This window comes from Alosa pseudoharengus, unplaced genomic scaffold (genome assembly GCF_046254945.1).
Source record: "Alosa pseudoharengus isolate Yale_2024_CS ecotype anadromous, Long Island Sound unplaced genomic scaffold, YU_APseudo_1.1 YU_APseudo_1.1_scf_24, whole genome shotgun sequence".
Lineage (NCBI taxonomy): Eukaryota > Metazoa > Chordata > Actinopteri > Clupeiformes > Clupeidae > Alosa > Alosa pseudoharengus.
Genome location: NW_027468689.1, coordinates 14,960,899 through 14,979,521, shown reverse-complemented (window position 1 = coordinate 14,979,521; position 18,623 = coordinate 14,960,899). Strand labels below are relative to the sequence as shown.

Genomic DNA, 18,623 nt, shown 5'->3' with positions numbered 1-18,623 from the left:
AAAGCACCACAGAGATGCACAGATATTGGAGAGAGAGAGGGAGAGGGGATACAGAAAGGGAGAGAGAGAGAGAGGAAATCAGCCCAAGAGGATAATGGAGTTCCTCCATCACGTGGAAGGTGGAGATAGTGGCCTCCTTGTAGGATGTGAGTGAGCGAGCTGGAGCTGGAGCTCAGTGAGAAGAGGCCATATAGTGCCGCATGCCAGTGGAACACTGGAGACAATTCAGACAGTAGGGCAAGAACATGATAGGAAAAGAGGAGAGGGGGAAAAGAAAGAGAGAGAGAGAGAGAGAGAGAGAGGGAGCGAACACGTGTGTAGGGAGGGAGGAGTGCAACGGCGTCAGGGGGGGGGGCGGAGCGTCGGGCGGAGGCACGGGAATCAGATGAAGAGCGCGTGCTAATACTGGGATTAATGGAGGCATTCTGTACGGACTAAATCCATCCATTCTCCTCTAATCCCATCCATGGGATCAAGGACACTCACCTATAGTGTGTTTGTGTGTGTGTGTGTGTGTGTGTGTGTGTGTGTGTGTGTGTCTGTGTGTGTGTGTGTGTGTGATAGGCCACAGTGCTCCCCATGAATAGCTCTATGTGTTCATATTTAAAGAGATGTTTGTCGGTGAGATTATTCACGTGTGGGTGTGTGTGTGTGTGTGTGTGTGTGTGATCGTGTGATCGTAGTCTGTGTCACGTGTGGCATTTGGTGACAATAACAGACTTTTCTTCCTTTTTGTGGCTTGGGTGTGAGTGTATGTGTGTCGCCTTGTTTATCAGTATGTGTGGGATTTTCAATCCTAGTAATGAGCTTGTTTTTCATCTCATCTAAACAACTTTGTTTTTGTACTCTCATAAAGTCCGTTTATCATGCATGCAGCAATTAGACTGGAGATGAGTTACTCCTTCCCGTTTGTTATGGATCTGGTGGGAAACTGCTGAAAGTGTTTTTGCTCCAGGAGGATAGTATTCTGTCTGAAAACATATTTACTGATTTGTGCATTCTTCAAAAATGTCCCTATGGGATGGGGGTTTCATGGTGGTGGTGGTGGTGGTGTGTGTGTGTGTGTGTGTGTGTGGGGTGGGGGGGGTGGATTATGGATTATATTCTGGAGCAGAATTCTGTATGATGATGTTTTTTTTTTTTAACACGGGATAGATGATTTAATTTTTCTCATCAACCTCAAATATGACCCCTGGGATCTGGACTGGACCGCTGGACTAAATCCAGGACATGGTGTCATCATGATGTCATCATATGCGTTCATATAATGACATCAGAGACAGTGTGTAGACACGCTTACACGCGCACACACACACACGCCATGGCAAGGACACATAGAAGAGGCTTACACTAACAATGGGCCGAGGAAACCAGAATCTAAATTCTGTTTTCAGTGTTAAGAAGTGTGCAGATTCACACAATGGGAAATGGAAATGTTGTTTTTTGCTGGCCAAAATATTCCAGAGCCTTATCTTTTTGTCCCTTTGCACGAATTGGAAACGATAGAACGGCTCAAACAACAACAGCAACAAAAACTGTCCGAGGGACATTCACAACTTTAGAATCTATCCTGCTCTCTGATGCAAATCGTCCTTTTCTCTGCAATGATGGTGTGCTGAATTGCCCACGAGCTTAAGGAGACTGATAGGCGTGGCGCATTGTATCCAGTGTCTGGGGACTGCTCCGAAATTGAAAACCTTCATCCTGGTCTGTTTACTCCGGTATTTGGACAGATAGATTGAGTAATAATGCTGAGCTCTCATGCCATGCACCACCAGGATAATGGTATCACTGTGATGATGACTGCATGTAATGCACACACATGGTGAATAATTGATAAGTCACGTCTTGTCTCTGGTCTTGGGCTCTGACAGGAATTGTCCATCTCCCCATCCTTTCGAGAGAGAGAGAGAGAGAGAGAGAGAAAGGTGGAGGAGGCCAGAGAGAGATGGAGGAGGAGGCCAGTTGCTGTCCTCGAACAAAGCAGATTTATCGTTCCTGACAGGATCTGAGAGAGAGAGAGAGAAGGTATCAGAGTTTGTTGTAGCTTCCAGTGAGACGCCTTAGCAGTTTTTGCTCAAATCAGGTATTTCCTTGGGTGAAGTTGTCCTATCATGAAATGGCCTTTTGCCCTCTGAGGAAGTCCTGTCTGAAGGCATGTCAGTAAGACTGACAGGTATCAGTCAATGTCTAACTAAACTTGGCACTATTTCTGATGAGTCTCCATTGAATGAATCCAAAAGCTTTTCAGAGTTCCTTTTTGATGCCTTCAGGGACGGCCAATCTTCCTGACCATTCCCCACTGGAATAAACAACCGACATGGCCAAAACGACAAGACAGTTTGCCAATAACAGGAATGTAGCAACGTTGACAATGTGTCCAATTGGCTCTGCTTCTGTTGAAGCTGTATGCTCACTGTCAACAGTTTATGCACACTTCAGTACTTCCAAGTGATATTCTCCTGCCCCCTCCCCACCCCACATCTCTAACCTCCCATGCTATTCTGTCTGTGAGGTAGTCTGTCAGTGACATTCCTCAGAAAGCGCTGGCGTGTCAGCTTTTCAAACAGAGCCCGGCTGAATGTGTGGGAGAAGCAAAGCAGAAGGCTGCTGCTTACATAAGGATCCACCAGTCCAGGGAGGCCCTAGTGCTAAGCACCGCTCGTGTCTACAGGCTTGTGTGGAGCACTGTTATCCATTTTTGTTCATTTTTTTTTTCTCTCGTGTTTCTTTCTCTATATCTCTCGTTTCCTACTTTTTCCCCATCTACCCGCTGCTATGCAGTGGGTGTGTCTACAGGCTGCAGATAGCCATTTTTATTTGACTCACACGTCTTCCTGTTTTTCTTTCTTTTTCTTCACTTTAACTCGGTGTCCTCTGTATTTTCCACTTTCCTTTTCCTGCACTCATCCACACACACACACACACACACACACCCTCACACACACACACCACATCTACTCCCTCCATCCTATCTGGTGTGATTATGTAAGTTGCATTACTCTGTCTGTTCCCCCTCACACTCTTCTCTGACTCCTTCTCTCCTCCTCTCTTCTGCTCCATCTGCTCCTGTTGAGGTTGTGGTAGCACACTGATGGAACACTGATGTGTGTGTGTGTGTGTTTGTGTGTGTGTGTGTGTGTGTGTGTGTGTGTGTGTGTGTGTGTGTGTGTGTGTGTGTGTGTGTTTGTGTGTGTGTGTGTGTGTGTGTGTGTGTGTGTGTCTGTGTGTCTGTGTGTGTGTGTGTGTGTGTCTGTGTGTGTGTGTGTGTGCATTTACATAATTGAGTGAAAAGGAATGAGCAAGAGACTGCTGTACCAGACTCGGCCCACTAAAAGAAGCCCATGTGGGCCATCTCACTCGACTCAATGACCCTGGATCAGTTTTCACCCTCACCGAATCCCACAGTAATTTCAGTACAGTACAGTAATTTCCTGTGTATTAGCCACATTGTGTATAAACCACGGGACAGTGTTTTATGCAAGTTAAAAAAAACAACAACATTAATACCATATTAAATGCCCTCGTGTATTAACCTCTTAGCTGAAGACATTTTGCAAAATCATTGTGTAAACCTCGGCTAATAGAAATTACGGTACTCCTCATGCTGCAGTGAGAGTCCATCTGATCCCAGATTCCAAATCTGCACTTTGACTCAACCAAGGGCCGCACATAGGCTAGGATGACACCACAAAGTCCCCCCCCTGAGTTCATTGTTAAAGCGATGACTGATAGGTTCTTTGGTGGCTGTGTTTGGTCCCTTTGTCAGATGTAGGATATGAGTCACTTGGGAACAGAGCGTCACAGGGAGCAGGAAGGAAGAAAGAAGGTAGTGGAGGAAGTGGGGATGTGTGTGTGTGTGTGTGTGTGTGTGTGTGTGTGTGTGTGTGTGTGTGTGTGTGTGTGTGTGTGTGTGTGTGTGTGTGTATGTGTGTGTGTGTGTGTGTGACTGTATGTGTGTGTGTGAGTGTGTCTTTCAGACATACGTGTAAGACCGGAGGTTCTGCCGATGTTAAACGGTGGGGCCGTATATCTGAACGACATAACCGGTCATATGGAAGTCTGAATTCACCCGGTGTTTATACTACCCCCGACCTAGTATTTCCTCCGGACATTATGTAAATGTGCTGTGTCTGAACGAGGAGTAGAACATTCGGTTAAAATCACACCTAGTGAGAGGGCGTGTTGGTGACGTTTCTTTCATGCGTCCATGTGGTTAGATCTGACTTAAATGCCAGTGTTATGATGGAGTGGCATAGTGCTGTCCAGAAAATCTCCAACCTGGAAAGATGCAGACATCACGGAGCTACTGTCCATGAGGGCATACAACATTTTGATAGAACACCTGAAGGGAACGTTAGAGACACGTTAGGCTACAACTGCATGGCAAGGAGAAACGAATTTAGAAGACTGAATCATCATAAGCAGAAGGCGCTGAAAAGGCAGTAGCCTATAGCGACGTCGTTGACGACAATAACAGGAGTATTTAATAAATTGTTAGCCAACACGGTTTTCTGTTCATTGATAGCCTTCATGACCTGCTGAGCTCGCTGATATTTGCTGAGCATATATGCCTAGAGAAAATGAAAACGAAGAAAACCCAACTTTGTTCCAAGCTCCTTACGTAAATGCTACACATGGGGAGAGGATGCTTTTGGAAAAAATAAACCATGAAAAAACGAACAACTTCACTGTTATTAATGTTAGTATTTTGTTTGTTGCTTAAAAACGTTGTATGATCTTGAAGTCTTGAGTTAGCCTACTGAATTGGCTGGTAGCCTACCATAAAGTTTGTGCATGCTCTCTCTCTCCAACGCAAACCAGATTTGGGGTTCTATAGCCTAGCTAATTCTGGTACATAACGTTGAAAACAGATAAATGTGTTTATTTGAAGCACACATACAAATACTGTAGGCTAGGTCAATTTCAAGTGCCCACTTACGTGACTAGCCTACTTCAAGTATAGGCCTTTGCACAATAGATTTCTTCTTCTTTAGCCTACATAATGATAGGCTATATTTTGTAAACAAGAAGCAGCTGTGACAGGCAGCGGCCGCATATAATCTGCGTCATGTCTCAGCATCTTGTGAACTCTACAAGCCCCCACCCCTCACTCGACAACCACACGGAGATTCTGTAATGTGCGTGTATGTCGTTCACACATACGTCCGTGTAAGGTCAGTATTAGGTCCGCAGTTTAGCATCATATCTGAATCATCCGAAGGGTAGGACCTCCGTTTGACAAACCTCCTCATATACTCCGGAGGTTATATCTGAAAGCGCTTACAAAGTATGTGTATATGTATGTGTGTGTGTGTGTGGGTCTGTGTGTGTGTGTGTGTGTGTGTGTGTGTGTGTGCGCGCGTGTGTGTGTGTGTCTGTATGTGTGTGTGTGTGTATATGTGTGTCTGTATGTGTGTGTGTGTGTGTGTGTGTGTGTCTGTATGTGTGCGTGCATGTGTCTGTATGTGTGTGTGTGTGTGTGGGTCTCTGTGTGTGTGTGTGTGTGTCTGTATGTGTGCGTGCATGTGTCTGTATGTGTGTGTGCATGTGTTTGTGGGTGGGTCTGTGTGTGTGTGTGTGTGTGTGTGTGTGTGTGTGTGTGTGGGTCTGAGCAGATTGTTAGCCTGGCTGCACCTCACTCTGCTTCTTCCCCTATCCTGTTATGGCGCTGACAGCTACAGTGTGTGATCTAATTTAAGATTCTCGTGGGAGACACCCCTTTCTGTTTTTTTTTTTGGAAAGCTAAACTGAGAGAGACAGAGACACAGATAAATGAATAGATAGAAGATTGATGGAGGGATAGATAAATGGATAGATGATGCCTGTGTCGATCTATAGATAGATAGATGGATGGATGGATGGATAGAGGGAGAGAAAGAAGGGAGGGAGGGAGGGGGATGGATGGATACTGTGTATGTGAGTTCATATGTAGGTGTTTTTTGCTCTGTGTGAAAATTAAAGGAGAAAAAATAAATTGTGTGAGTGTGAGTGTGTGTGTGTGTGTGTGTGTGTGTGTGTGTGTGTGTGTGTGTGTGTGTGATGAAGAAAGGGATTCTTTACATCTGGGGCAGGCCGGTCCCTCGTGATTAATGTGAAGTGCAATAATACCAAAGCTCCCCTCCTCCCTCCCCTCCTTCTCCTCCCCTACCCGGCTCTCTCTCCAATGAGATTAAAATTCCATCCCCAACAGGAAATGGACACACTGTGACAGCTGTGTTGTCATTTCCTGTATGTCCATCTCATGCTGCTCTGTAGTTGACATCTCAAAATTATATATAGTTTCAGTCATCATAATCATCATCATCATCACCACCACCATTTTTAGCAATGTCAACAATGTTTAGTGCAGTGTTTCTCAAACTTTTTTTCTGGGGACCCACTTTTTAAAAATGACAGACTATCGCGACCCAACTCGTGACCAAAGATTCTAGAGCGAAGCATATCGCTCTAGAATCTTTGCCCGTGACTGGTAACAACCTAGATCAGTGGTTCTCAAACTTTTTCTTTCATTCCTCACTTTGATCAAGGGGGCATTCTCGAGCCCCACCTGTCCCTCATCGCTCTAAGAAAGTGGTAGGTCAAGCTTAAAATTGTCAAATTTATTGAAATAATGACAAGTTCTAAATGTATACTCTTCAACAGAGTTAAAATCAGCTGGTGCTGCAGATATAATAATAAATAAATACATAACACACATATTTCTGTTTGCAGCAACATATTAGGATAGGCCATTTTACAGCATTGTACAATATATTCAATGAAATACCAACATGCTGCAATAAATGAATCCATAATCCAGTCATACTGAGCACTGCTGGTTGGGAAATATTTTTGAAATAAACTTTGCAGGGATGTGATGTAGGCCTACTGTTTAATACATGGGATCACAAGAGTGCCTCCCAATCAGACGTTTCAGCGATTTCGCTCAGAAATCTCAAAGGCATAGGCCTTATTTAACTCAAATGTATCGCTAAGATATATCAAATATATCGCTAAGATAGGCCAGCTTCGTCAAGAAATGTTCATTAGTGAACGTGCTTGCATATTCAAACATGCGCTCTTCCTCCAAAGAGGCGACTCAGAGCTCAAACACGCGCGACAGCACTACCTCGGGAAAGCCACCTTGCCTCGCTGTGAAACAGTAGGCTACAGCCTTTTGGTCAGCTACCATCTCTTCGCAAAGTGCAGAGAATAGACGCGCTTTTAAGGGCCTGGTTTTGATGAAATTCACCACTCTCACAACAACGTTCAAAATCTCATGTAGGTCGGGACTAACTAAGCTGCCTTGACACGAGCGCTTCCCTGTGAATAACACAGTGCGTCCATTGCGCATCGGGTGCTACCTGGGTCCAGGCTACAGATAAAACATAAATAAAAAACTCCTGTTTTTCACGTCAGTTTGCGACCCACAGTTTGAGAAACGCTGGTTTAGTGCCAATGTCGGTAATACCTACAAATATTTTCCCTTATATGCCTGTGAAGTTTTAGTGTTTGCACAATCGTGTCGTTGGGTATGAGGAAGGTGATGTTCAAATAAACATTGTCACAGCAAAACACCAGAGCTCCTTCATGGACTATATGGGTCAGTAAGCACGCTGTGGATATATAGGTTATATATCCTACACCAAATGGTCTGTGTCTGTGTAATTATCCTAATTACTAAAATAAAATGACACGACGCATGGAGGGCATTGAAGCAGTTGGAGATCTTGAGCCAAGCCCTCATTAGAAATCCTGATTGGGGTTATGTTGTGCTGCCTCCTCCACCTGATTAGTCTGGGCTGCAATGAATGGTCTTTGTCTTAACGGGACCCTGTCTGTCTGTCTGATTGATTCCCTATTGTTCTTTGTTATTGCTAGTATTGATGACCCCCCCACCTCCCTCCCCATCTCCCCCAACCCCCTGGACTCTTTGTCACACGCTCAAACACTCATCCTCTTTCTTTCTTTATCCCTCTCTCCGCAGGTGTCAGTCCATCCCTCTGCTTCTCCTTCTGACCGCCACCCACCCACTCACCCCAGCCGAAGGGTAGACCCCAGCGCCAGAGTCCGACCTTCCCCATTTGTCCGTTGGGAACCTCCCTCCTCCTCCTCCTCCTCCTCCTCCTCCTCGCCTCTGGACCACTAGAGAAGACGCTCCTCTTCTCCACACCAGCTTTTCCGTTCCCTCCATCTCTCCTCTCCCCCTGATGAAGGACAGAGGACGCCAGGGTATTCTGTAGCTGTTTGTTTTGCTCCAAGGCACAGACGTGATGAGTTTGTGTTTGTTTTGTCAAAGCTGGCTTACAGGATACAGGTTTGGGACCACGGGGCTGTAGTGGTGCATTCAGTTTGTGAAGATTGGGAACTCCCAGGGTTTTTCGCCTCAGCGCTTGGCAAGGTGTTGTTGGCAGGCTGACTGTCTCTGTGGAGAAACTGGCGAGAAGACACCAATTGAGAGAATGTGTATGCTGTGAACATAATCTCAACAGGAAATACATCAATTGCAGCTTCCTGGGGAGGGTGCAGGACCACGCCCATCCCTCACTGGGGTTGGATGATCCCCATCAAAGTGGACCCAAGGTGTCATCAAACTTCCTAAGGACTTGATTGGCTGTTTCTTGAAAGTGGGCGTGGAGGTGGGCGTGTTCGATGTGAGAGGCGGTCCGGAGGGACATGAGAGGAGGAGGAGTGTCTGACCGGCCAGTGACAACCCACCCCTGAGCAGGAGAGAACAGACTCTACTGCCCCCTCTACCCCCTTACCCCTAACCCCCCCTCCCCCCCACCCCCCTTTTTTTACCCTTGTCGTCATCGTCCGGCCTCCACCATTCGCCCCTCTCTCGCCACGGCGGTCCTCCCCCCCCGCTCCCGCCCCCACCCCTCCTCCTCCCACCCCCACTCCCCCCACCCCTCCCACCCACACCCCCACCCCCACCCACACCCGCATACCCACTCCCACCCGCACCCTCACCCGCACCCTCACCACCACCACACGCACCACCCTCCCCCCGCCGCCATGACCACCACCGCCCGCGAGCACCTGCTGGTGGTGCGCCGGCGTAGCCCCCACATGCGCTACACCCTCAGCCCCGAGAACCTCCGCACTCTCTCTGCCCAGGGTGGAGGTAGCAGTGGAGGCCCGAGCAGTGGAGCGGCTGGTGTCGGAGGCTCCCGCTCGGGCCCGGGCGACGGCGGCGCACCTCTGGGATTGCAGCGGGCCAACAGCGACACGGACCTGGTGACGTCGGAGAGCCGCTCGTCACTGACGGCGTCCACCTACCAGTACACGTTGGGCCGCGGCCAGAACCTGGTCATCTCCTGGGACATCAAGGAGGAAGTGGACGCCACCGACTGGATTGGCCTGTACCAGATCGGTGGGTGTGAGATAGCAGCAACAACAGTTACAGCCTGGTGTGTTTTAGCACCAATGTTGCAGGCAAAAGTTACAGTACCAGCTCAGTGATTGTTAGCCATTCATTAGAGATTCAATCTGACTGAGCTCTACCTGTCAGATTGAATAGATGTAATGGAGCTTCAGTGTGTCAGTGTGGACAAGGCAGGTCTGCCAGCATGACCAATTGGGAGAGTGAGAGGAGTCTAATGTCTGTGGCTGGGCTGTGTATTGACTTTAATGGAAGGAGACATACCTCCCTTGTCCACTGTGCTAGAGTACAAAATCCAATAATCAACTGAAAAAGGTGACCAATTCGCTTTGACTGACAGCAACTTTTTGGTGTGGTCCAACTTAGTGCCACAGGACGAGACTTCCCAAATTCCCTCTGCTAGTTGTTAGGGGGACACACATGGTAGCACGCTTGCATGCAGTATAGCTAAAATAGCAGCTGCATCCATCCAGTCTCAGCCTTACAGTGCCATGCCACATGCTGCACCGGGCAGCACAGCTGAAGTGCTAGAAGAGAGCATGGTTAAAGGCTAGTTGAAGTCAAAAGCTTCTTAAAGTAAGCTCCTCGAACTTGGATTTGTTGAAACCACTTGAGGTACTAAAGTTGTTTAACAAGAAAGTTGGTCCAGACCTGACTGGTTAGCATGCTAACTGTAGTGTATATGTTTGGGGAGTGGGGCCACACAGAGCAGAGGTGTTTTTGAAATTACATCAGGTTATTTCTTCACATTCTGCTGCAATTTCTAAGTTATCTTTGAATGTTTTAAACTAAATAAAACTACATATATCGTATACATGCTAATTACCAATCATTTTGCTCGAAAATTCTAAAACAACAATGTTTTTCAATACTTCAAAATAAAATTTGCTAAATGAACCTTACATTTTTCAGTAGCCATAAGTGTGTAGATTTGAACAAAATCTAGTTTAGTTCTTACCGGGGCTTTTACTGCCTGAAATATCCGATTTTGTTTACCACGCTCCGAGTTTAGTGCTGGGCTGGTGGGTACTTATTCCCAACCTTTCTCACGGCACATCAACGGTTAGCCCGAGAATTCTCGTCGTCACAATTCAAAACTGGAGCTCCAAGCGGATTTGTACAACACTGTTTACAGCTCTTCGAGTGACGGTAAAATGTAATTTTTGGTACATAGCTAATTTAGATAAACTTATGGTGTGGGTGCTTGCGTTTCTTTAGGAATCCGCCGTCTTGGTTTGTATAGAAATGAATATTAAGTGACACATACACGTAAGAGGTTGGACATACGTGATGGTTGGTAATATGTGACGTCGCTATAGCTCCTTTAAGCGCTTACAACAAGGATTTGTTGAAGCTACCTGTAATAGCAGTAGATGTTTTCAGGCCTGGAGCTTTGATTGACAGTCAGTTAGGGGATGTCAGGAGGAGATGCCTGGGTGATGAGGAAGCGGCCCAGTTGGGAGGTGAGACAGGGGTAAACAGAGTGATTTAAAGGGACAGGTGTTTAGATGTGGAGAGACCTGCTAAAGGTCTCTTCATTTACACTGATATTTCTGGAGCCCAAGGTCCATTTTTTTAAAGGGAGAGAAAAAGAGGGAGAGACAGCAAGAGATAAAGAGAGAGAGAGAGAGAGAGAGAGAGAGGTGGAGGGGGTTAGAGATGGATCTCCATTTTGACGCTTGGTGGAGCTGAAAACAGCCAGGCTGTGACCTGTGACGCTATCTGTGTGTGTGTGTGTGTGTGTGTGTGTTTGTGAAAGAGGGAGAGAGAGAAGAGAAGTGAAAGAAAGGAAAAAAAGCTGAGTCAGCTGTGCATTGGTGCGGAGACACCGTGTCATTGGCTGCCTTTTATCTCTCTCTCCCTCTTCTTTCTCATTCCCTCTATTTCACTCTCTCTTACACTGTCCCCTCTCTCCCTTTCTCTCTCTCTCACACTGTCCCCTCTCTCTCTCTCTTTCTCCCTCACTCACTCTCATTCACTCACTCCCTCAAAGTGAAGGTCATCCCTAATTACTTAGCCCTGTTGCTAGGCCCTGAGTGCTTATGTCTCCCAATAGCCACACTGAATAACTGTGTGTGTGTGGGTGTGGGTGTGGGTGTGTGTGGGTGTGTTTAGGTTTCTGTATGTGAGAGATATGTAGAGGGAGAGTAGCATTGGGGATAGGAGAGGTCTGGCCAATGGCCAAGGAGTCAGGTAGGACTATAAACAAAAACAAATGTGACTTCATGTTACCTTAACTCCTGGCCATGGTGAAAATAGTCCCTCTCCCTCAAGCCACACTCCTCACTAACTAACAGAGCCAGCTGCCTAGCTCATATTTTACCTCATGTAGCCAAGGATTTGTTACCTTGAATGGGAGTCTGTTGTGCAGCAAACAAACCACAGAGATTATCTGTGATTCTTTTTCCATGATGCTGCTGTAGGGAGCTTGCTATTGCAAAATGTTTGTAGTATAAATTGTTATTTGTTTGTTGGTTGGTGTGAGAATAAACGCCTTTTCTTATTATTTTTTTCCTCCAGAGAATTAAACGTAATTCTGTGATCATGGACTGCAAGCGTAGGTGCTGTACTTTGCCAGTGGTCGTTCCTGTGTTTCTTTGCTGCTAAAATGTATTAGAGGGTTTGTGGCATGTTTTGAGTCAGCTGTCTGAATTTATGAGGCCCTACAGAGCTAGTTTGTTGTTGGCTGTGGTCCTGTGGTGTGTTCAAGTGCGGCTTGTTTGGCCCAGACACAAGTGGAGGGAGGCAATGCAATAGTCATCCTTGGTCGCCGCTAGTTCCTTGATGACCATTTGCTTTGCTGTGTCACAGCCTTCATGCTGACACGAAACAGCGTCTGGTAGCAAATGGCTTCTGACTCCATTACCACTTATGAGTGCATTGGCAGATCAGCACTTGTGCTTTATGAGGCTTGACGATTGGATAATGTTGAGCCTGCCTGGATTGGATTGGGGATGTTTACTTTGTGCAAAACATGAGGTTAGGATGTGAACTAATTGGATGGACCCCATATCACAGCGAGTCATGTAGCTAACTAGCTTTTATTCTTTCTATTATTAGTTGTACGCACTTGTGCAACTTTGCTATTGCTACCTGAAGGTTCCTTCCGTAGCAGGGTAGTTAGCCAGACAGGCTATGGAGAGTGATTTCCAGAGAAATCCAATCCATCCTCATCCTGGGGGCAGTTCCGCATTGATCCGGGTAGGGAGGGGAAAGTCCTGAGACAGACTCCCCAGAGATCCCTACCATCAAGTCCACTCCCAGCCCCCGCCACCCAGAGCCTGAGCTCCTAGCCCCGTATCGATCCCTGTGGTCGGGCTAGGACGCCTTTACTGGCAGCTGGGTTCCATGCGGTCCGCAGGGCTTTCTGGAGGCGCTGATAGATGACCCTGTACGGCTGCCGACTTACCATTCAGCGAGTGGGCCAGCAGTTTTCTCCACCGCTGGTTGTTAATTAAAGTAGAAATATATAAAGGACCTGATGGGTGTGTGTGTGTGTCTGTGTCTGTGTGTCTGTGGTTGCATGATTGCATGGTTGTGTGTGAGGTGGATGGTTACATTGAAGAGGCTACTTACATTTGGAACTATTATCTATAGATTAAAGTTGGCACTGTATGTGTGTGTGTGTGTGTGTGTGTGTGTGAGAGAGAGTTATGTGTGTGAGTTGTATGTGTGTGCAGGACACTTGTGGTTTTGTGGTTTCCAGTTGGCTTGATTTTGGAATCTAAAAGGGTGTTTAAGTTGATTGTGTGTGTGTGTGTGTGTGTGTGTGTGTGTGTGTGTGTGTGTGTGTGTGTGTGTGTGTGTGTGTGTGTGTGTGTTTGTATGTGTGTGCACATCTGCGGATAGCGATGTTCTCTCTCGCCTGGGGAAATGCTGCCCCCCCCAGACCACACTGTCGTCTGATTGATTTGGCTACTCTGTCCAGTGACACGCCACTGTGAGTTGTGGCTTGTTGCTGACGCGTCCCTTACAGATGAGCATTGTCACTCTATAATGTAGGGTCATCTCAGGGGCTGTGAATCACAGAGGACAAGGCTAGTGATAGTACGAAAAGACCAAGGCTGTCAGGGGAACACTCATTTTCACTGCTGCAGTAGGAAAATAAATGTCCTTGCCATGTTCCCAGTACAGTTGTATGAAATGTAACTGTTTTGATTCTCTGCAAAAAGGCAAGTGAGATCCAGATTCTGTAGTAGAGTTTTGTTGAGTTTATGTGCTTTGTTTGCCATATGGAAATGTAAAGGCTAAGCACCCTGGCTGGTTTTATTGAGTAAAATAATTTAACTCTTAAATGAAATGCCAGTATTTAACAAAAAGCATGTGAATAATATTTTACAGAAGTATTTCAGAGTTGTTGAAAACAAAATAGAGTTTATGTCGCTATAGATATGAATATAGACTATTTAAAGTGTTTATTCAGTAAGATTGTCTTCTTTGCCATTCTTAACAAATAGCATAAAGAAAGACATGTTTATGAAACCCGGTTGTGAGTTCACACCCAGATGGTCATAAGAATGGTAAAGAATGATGTTGTCATACACTAGTTGTCAGGGTCTCATTCTTAGTTACTCGCAGCACCTTTTAGTTGTTTTTGTTGGATTCATATAAGTATATAATTCATATAATATGAAGTTATATATACACACAAAAGGTTTTTCTGGCTGAAAACAGGTTGTTAGTTGTATGAAATGTAAAGCTCTTCATGTTGGTTGTTGAAATGGACTATATATACTTGAAACTGTATTGTGGTATTTAATGGTATTTTCCATGAGCATCATGAGGAGGTATTCTACCAGTATATCATGGACAATACAAAATGACACATTCCTAGTTGGTAGTGCTGAAGCATTTCCCATGATGCACTGCATACATTCCTCAGTTCAGTTTAGACTTGGCCAAAGATTCTAGAACAGAGCTCTGTTCTAGAATCTTTGGACTTGGCTCTTGTTAACACTCACCTTGATCGTATCACAGGGCTTCTTCACACTTCTACCCCTCTGTAGCTGTTGTTCTTCATTGGCATAACTTGAATGAATATGCAGACACACTCCTGTATAAGAGAGTCAAATGCATCTTTCATTCAGAAGGTGCTCTCTTGGAAGGCCTCTGATGGATTGAACTCAACAGCCACTTATTTCAATGAGGGCCCTGGCAGGAAGGCAAAGGACGTCAAGCGATCCTGGCTTGAGGCCGTTTTCTTAATCGACTTGCAGACTGTTAAACAGGAGACGCCTCTTTGGCTCTGCCAAAAAGCCAATATTTGCCACCTTGAGAAGAACAGATGAAGTGCTAGTTTCTTGGTGTTTTAAGCCCCAACGTTGTCTTCAAGGCAGCGCTGCCTGGAATTCACTAGGGTTAGATTTAGGATTAGGTGCCTTTAAGTTGACGGTGGCAGCGCTGCCTGGAAGACGACGTTTAGGGCTTAAAACACCATCTACCGAAGTGCTACACCATTATCCTTTAATTTGTTGAGGAGTACGGTCGCAAATATGTGATTAGAATGTTCGCAATCCGAGAGTTCCATATTATGATGCGACAATTACCCTCAGAGATTTTCCCCATAGACTGTATAAAGAACACTGAAACTATAGATCGTTTGCGTAGAATTCTAGAAGGAACCAGAAAAATAATTCAATCCTCAACAGGTTAATTTGTTGATTTCAGTTGGGGTGGCGTTCGTGCAAAGTTCTCTCTTGTTTTTGACTTGTAATGGCATTCTTTTTCTGTAGCACTTCAGTATATGCAGTAAAGCACTTCAATGAAAACATGATTTAACACGTCACTGATACCATAGCATAGGCCAAGTCATGCAGAACTTAGTGCAGCGGTTGTGGGCAAATTCTGCATCTAAGCCAGCATCTAGACATCTTATTAAATTATTACTAGGTGTTACATAAGAAGACTGTGAAGCTATTTCATTTTTATGCAGACTAATTTGGCTCGAGTCACATTATACTGCCGGCAACAGCCTTTCATTTCCAACCCAAAATCTCAGCCTCCAGCTATTTTAACATGGTCTACTGACATTCCTGACACACATAGCCATTAAGCAGTGTTCTTTAAATGCTCCATTGGCCTCATATTGGATAAAACAATGTAATTACCTGCATCTAATGTGGGTGGTTCCCTTGGCATAATTTAAAGAGACAGAGTACTACCCACATATTGTATTTGCGTGATACTCCCTGTAGTGTTACTGTGATGGTGTAATGTGTTAACAATCAAGTTTTCGTCACGCATTGTTTTACTGGTTTGATGAAGCAGTGCTAGAATGCACTTAAGCAAGTGTGGGGGAAGTCATGTATTCATGTTAAGAAACCATTTTCCTAGCTGGCATTGTGCCTTCATGCTTTTAGATACCTGTTTTTCATAGTGTGCCATGGCCAATAGCATATTTCTTTTTGTTGTTGCTAAACCAAATGTCTGAAGGCCATTTTTGTGCTTTTAATGTAAAGCACATTGAATTGCCTCTTGAGTATGAAATGTGCTGTATAAATAAACTTGCTTTGCCTTGCCTTGCCTAAAGGCATGAGTCTGCAAGGCATCCTTACAAGTTTCAACAATCCGCCAGTAATGGCCTTACATGCCTCTTACCTTACATGACCAGCAAGAGAGCTAACTCATTTATCATCACATGATCGGATGCACTGCTTGTTGGCTAAAATCTGGCTTTGTTATGGGTCGAAGGGTACCTCCTGTTTGTGTACCAGTGCTATATCATGTTACCTATGAGCTTAAGTATCCTCACTTGTGTGTTTAAATTATGCATTAAAAACTACTCACACACAGAGGCTAGGCCCCATCCTCTGTTCTTTCCTGCCATAATGACTGATTTGCAGGTTTCCGTTTCGTTGATAGAGCACTATAGGAATGTATCAGAGCTGGGGATAGAAGAAGATGGATGCAGTCTCTCTCTTTTTCACTCTCTCTCTTCTCTCTCTCTATCTATGTGTGTGTGTGTGTGTGTGTGTGTGTGTGTGTGTGTGTGTGTGTGTGTGTGTGTGTGTGTGTGTGTGTGTGTGAGAGAGAGAGAGAGAGAGAGAGAGAAACCAGAGTGGAGTGAGTGGACTGATCATAGTGGATTGCACAGCTTCACCCATTTACCCCCCTCCCCCCTCATATACTCACACTCACAGACACACACACACACACACACACACACACACACACACACACAGTGGGCTACACTGCTGGGCCTCTGATCTGAATGTGATGTGTATTGATCCTATGAAGAGACACTGTAACCTCCTGGAGCAGGGGCTAATAGAGGAGCTCATACTAACAGCTCTGCAAACACCCCTAGCTGTCAGTGCTCCCCACCTCCTGTCCGTTAACATGCTCATGTGCATATTCTGTTCACATGCTACTAAGGTCTATGGGTAGGCCCAATCAACATGTTGGAATAATTTGTCTCAGGCACATATATAGAATAACCATTGATTGATGCCATTTCTGTAGACACAGGTCATGTCATCATTAATAATTTCAGACTTGTCACAAATCATTTCAGTCAGAGTGCCATTTTTAACTGGCTGAGGAACAAGAAGAGGAGGAGAGGAGAGACAGTGTCGAGGAGGAGGAAGAGAGGAGAGAGACAGATAGAGGTGGAGGAGGAGAGGACAGAGACAGATAGTGGAAGTGGAGAAAGAGAGGAGAGACAGATAGAGGAAGAGGAGAGAGGCAGGTATAGGAAGAGGAGGAGAGAGGCAGGGAGAGGGATTGGAGGAGGAGAAGAGAGCCGAGCCAAACAGATGGGCATCTGCAGGTGGCTTGTTTCACCATGGGAGAAGTGGAGCAGAGATCTTTAAGGACAGACAGGCAAAACTGACTCAGGAACCTAGTATTTTATATATAGCCCTGGAGAGAGAGAGAGAGAGAGAGAGAGAGTGAGAGGGAGAGAGAGATAGAGAAAGAGAGAATGAGAGGGAGAGAAAGAGAGAGAGTGAGAGGGAGAGAGAGAGAGAAAGAGAGAGAGAGAGAGAGAGAGAGAGAGAGAGGTGACTCAGTGCGGCCATCTGTCACCTCCATAACTTTTTACACCTCCAACCTCTCACAGCCTCTCCCTCTCGTGTGATGCCTCCCAGTTCATCTGACTGACTGCCGAGCATCGAGTCAGGCCGCGCCGTTTGATCTGCCTTGACAAATCTGGGTCTCCTTGGCTTTCATCTCGTTTTGGGAGTAAACCCTAGTCAGTGCTGTCACACGCTAATTATAGGTTCTTTTAGTTCCATTCCGGCAGATTCCTGGCACATTGACTCGGTGCTGTTGTGGCAGTCTCCGCGCTGTTGCTTTGAGTCAGAGCCGTGATGATGAGTTCGGCCTGTACTGTTCCATTTATTCAGCGTCAAAGCAGATTTATTTAGATTTGTCCACATTTGTCCAGACACACAGTTACAGAGAGGGACTGTGCACGGACAACAGTGAAATTAGTTCAAGGGACAGAGATGCTCTTCAATACTGGACAGCTATAAAAAAGAAAACTGACTCACACATGGATGTATCTAAAGTTGAGGAAAATAATTAAAGAGATGGAGCTCATCTCTCTCTCTCTCACAAACACACTCTGACTCCCTCTCTCTCACACACACACACACACAGTCTCTTCCTCTTTGCCTCTGTGTTGTCACTTCAAAGTGACAGTCGAACACATAGATGACCACTGAGTTTGACAAACAATGAAGCATTAACACGGACAAATACACACACACACACATACACACACACACACATTTAGCAGGTCCCTTTTATGGAGTAAACACGGATGTAAACATTGATAAACTGCTCACACAAACACACACAGGCACTCGGGTGTGTGATGTGGAATGAAAATGGATGTAAAATGGATATAAACTTCACAAACTACACACACACACACACACTCCAACTGTCTAGTCACCCAGGCTATGTTGTGTTCCCTCAGATGAGACGTGTCCGGCTAATGTATGGGACTCGAAGAACCGCGGGGTGAACGGCACGCAGAGGGGGCAGATCGTCTGGAGACTGGAGCCGGGGCCCTACTTCATGGAGCGTGAGTGTGACACACACACATACACACACACACACAGAGACACACACACACACAGAGACACACACACACACACACACACACACGCACACAGAGACACATACACACACATAGCCCTAAATACACAGCATGTTGCCACTTGTTTACCTAAACATGTTAGCATGTTAAATTGCCCACAAACAGATTGTTCCACCCCAAAAAACATTTCACACACTGTGCTGCCATGTA

At 45.7% G+C, this 18,623-nt stretch overlaps 1 protein-coding gene across 3 annotated transcripts in view; it reads left to right on the top strand.

Annotated features, from left to right (window-relative positions):
- The first annotated feature begins 8,924 nt into the window (after positions 1–8,924).
- Positions 8,925–18,623, top strand: part of hecw2b (HECT, C2 and WW domain containing E3 ubiquitin protein ligase 2b) — a 43,377-nt gene continuing 33,678 nt past the window's right edge. For all 3 annotated transcript variants that reach the window (XM_076303227.1, XM_076303228.1, XM_076303226.1), the window contains exons 1-2: positions 8,925–9,358; positions 18,291–18,398. In XM_076303227.1, the coding sequence (XP_076159342.1) occupies positions 9,001–9,358; positions 18,291–18,398 (466 nt within the window). In that variant the 5' untranslated portion in view covers positions 8,925–9,000. The remainder of the gene's footprint in view (positions 9,359–18,290; positions 18,399–18,623) is intronic.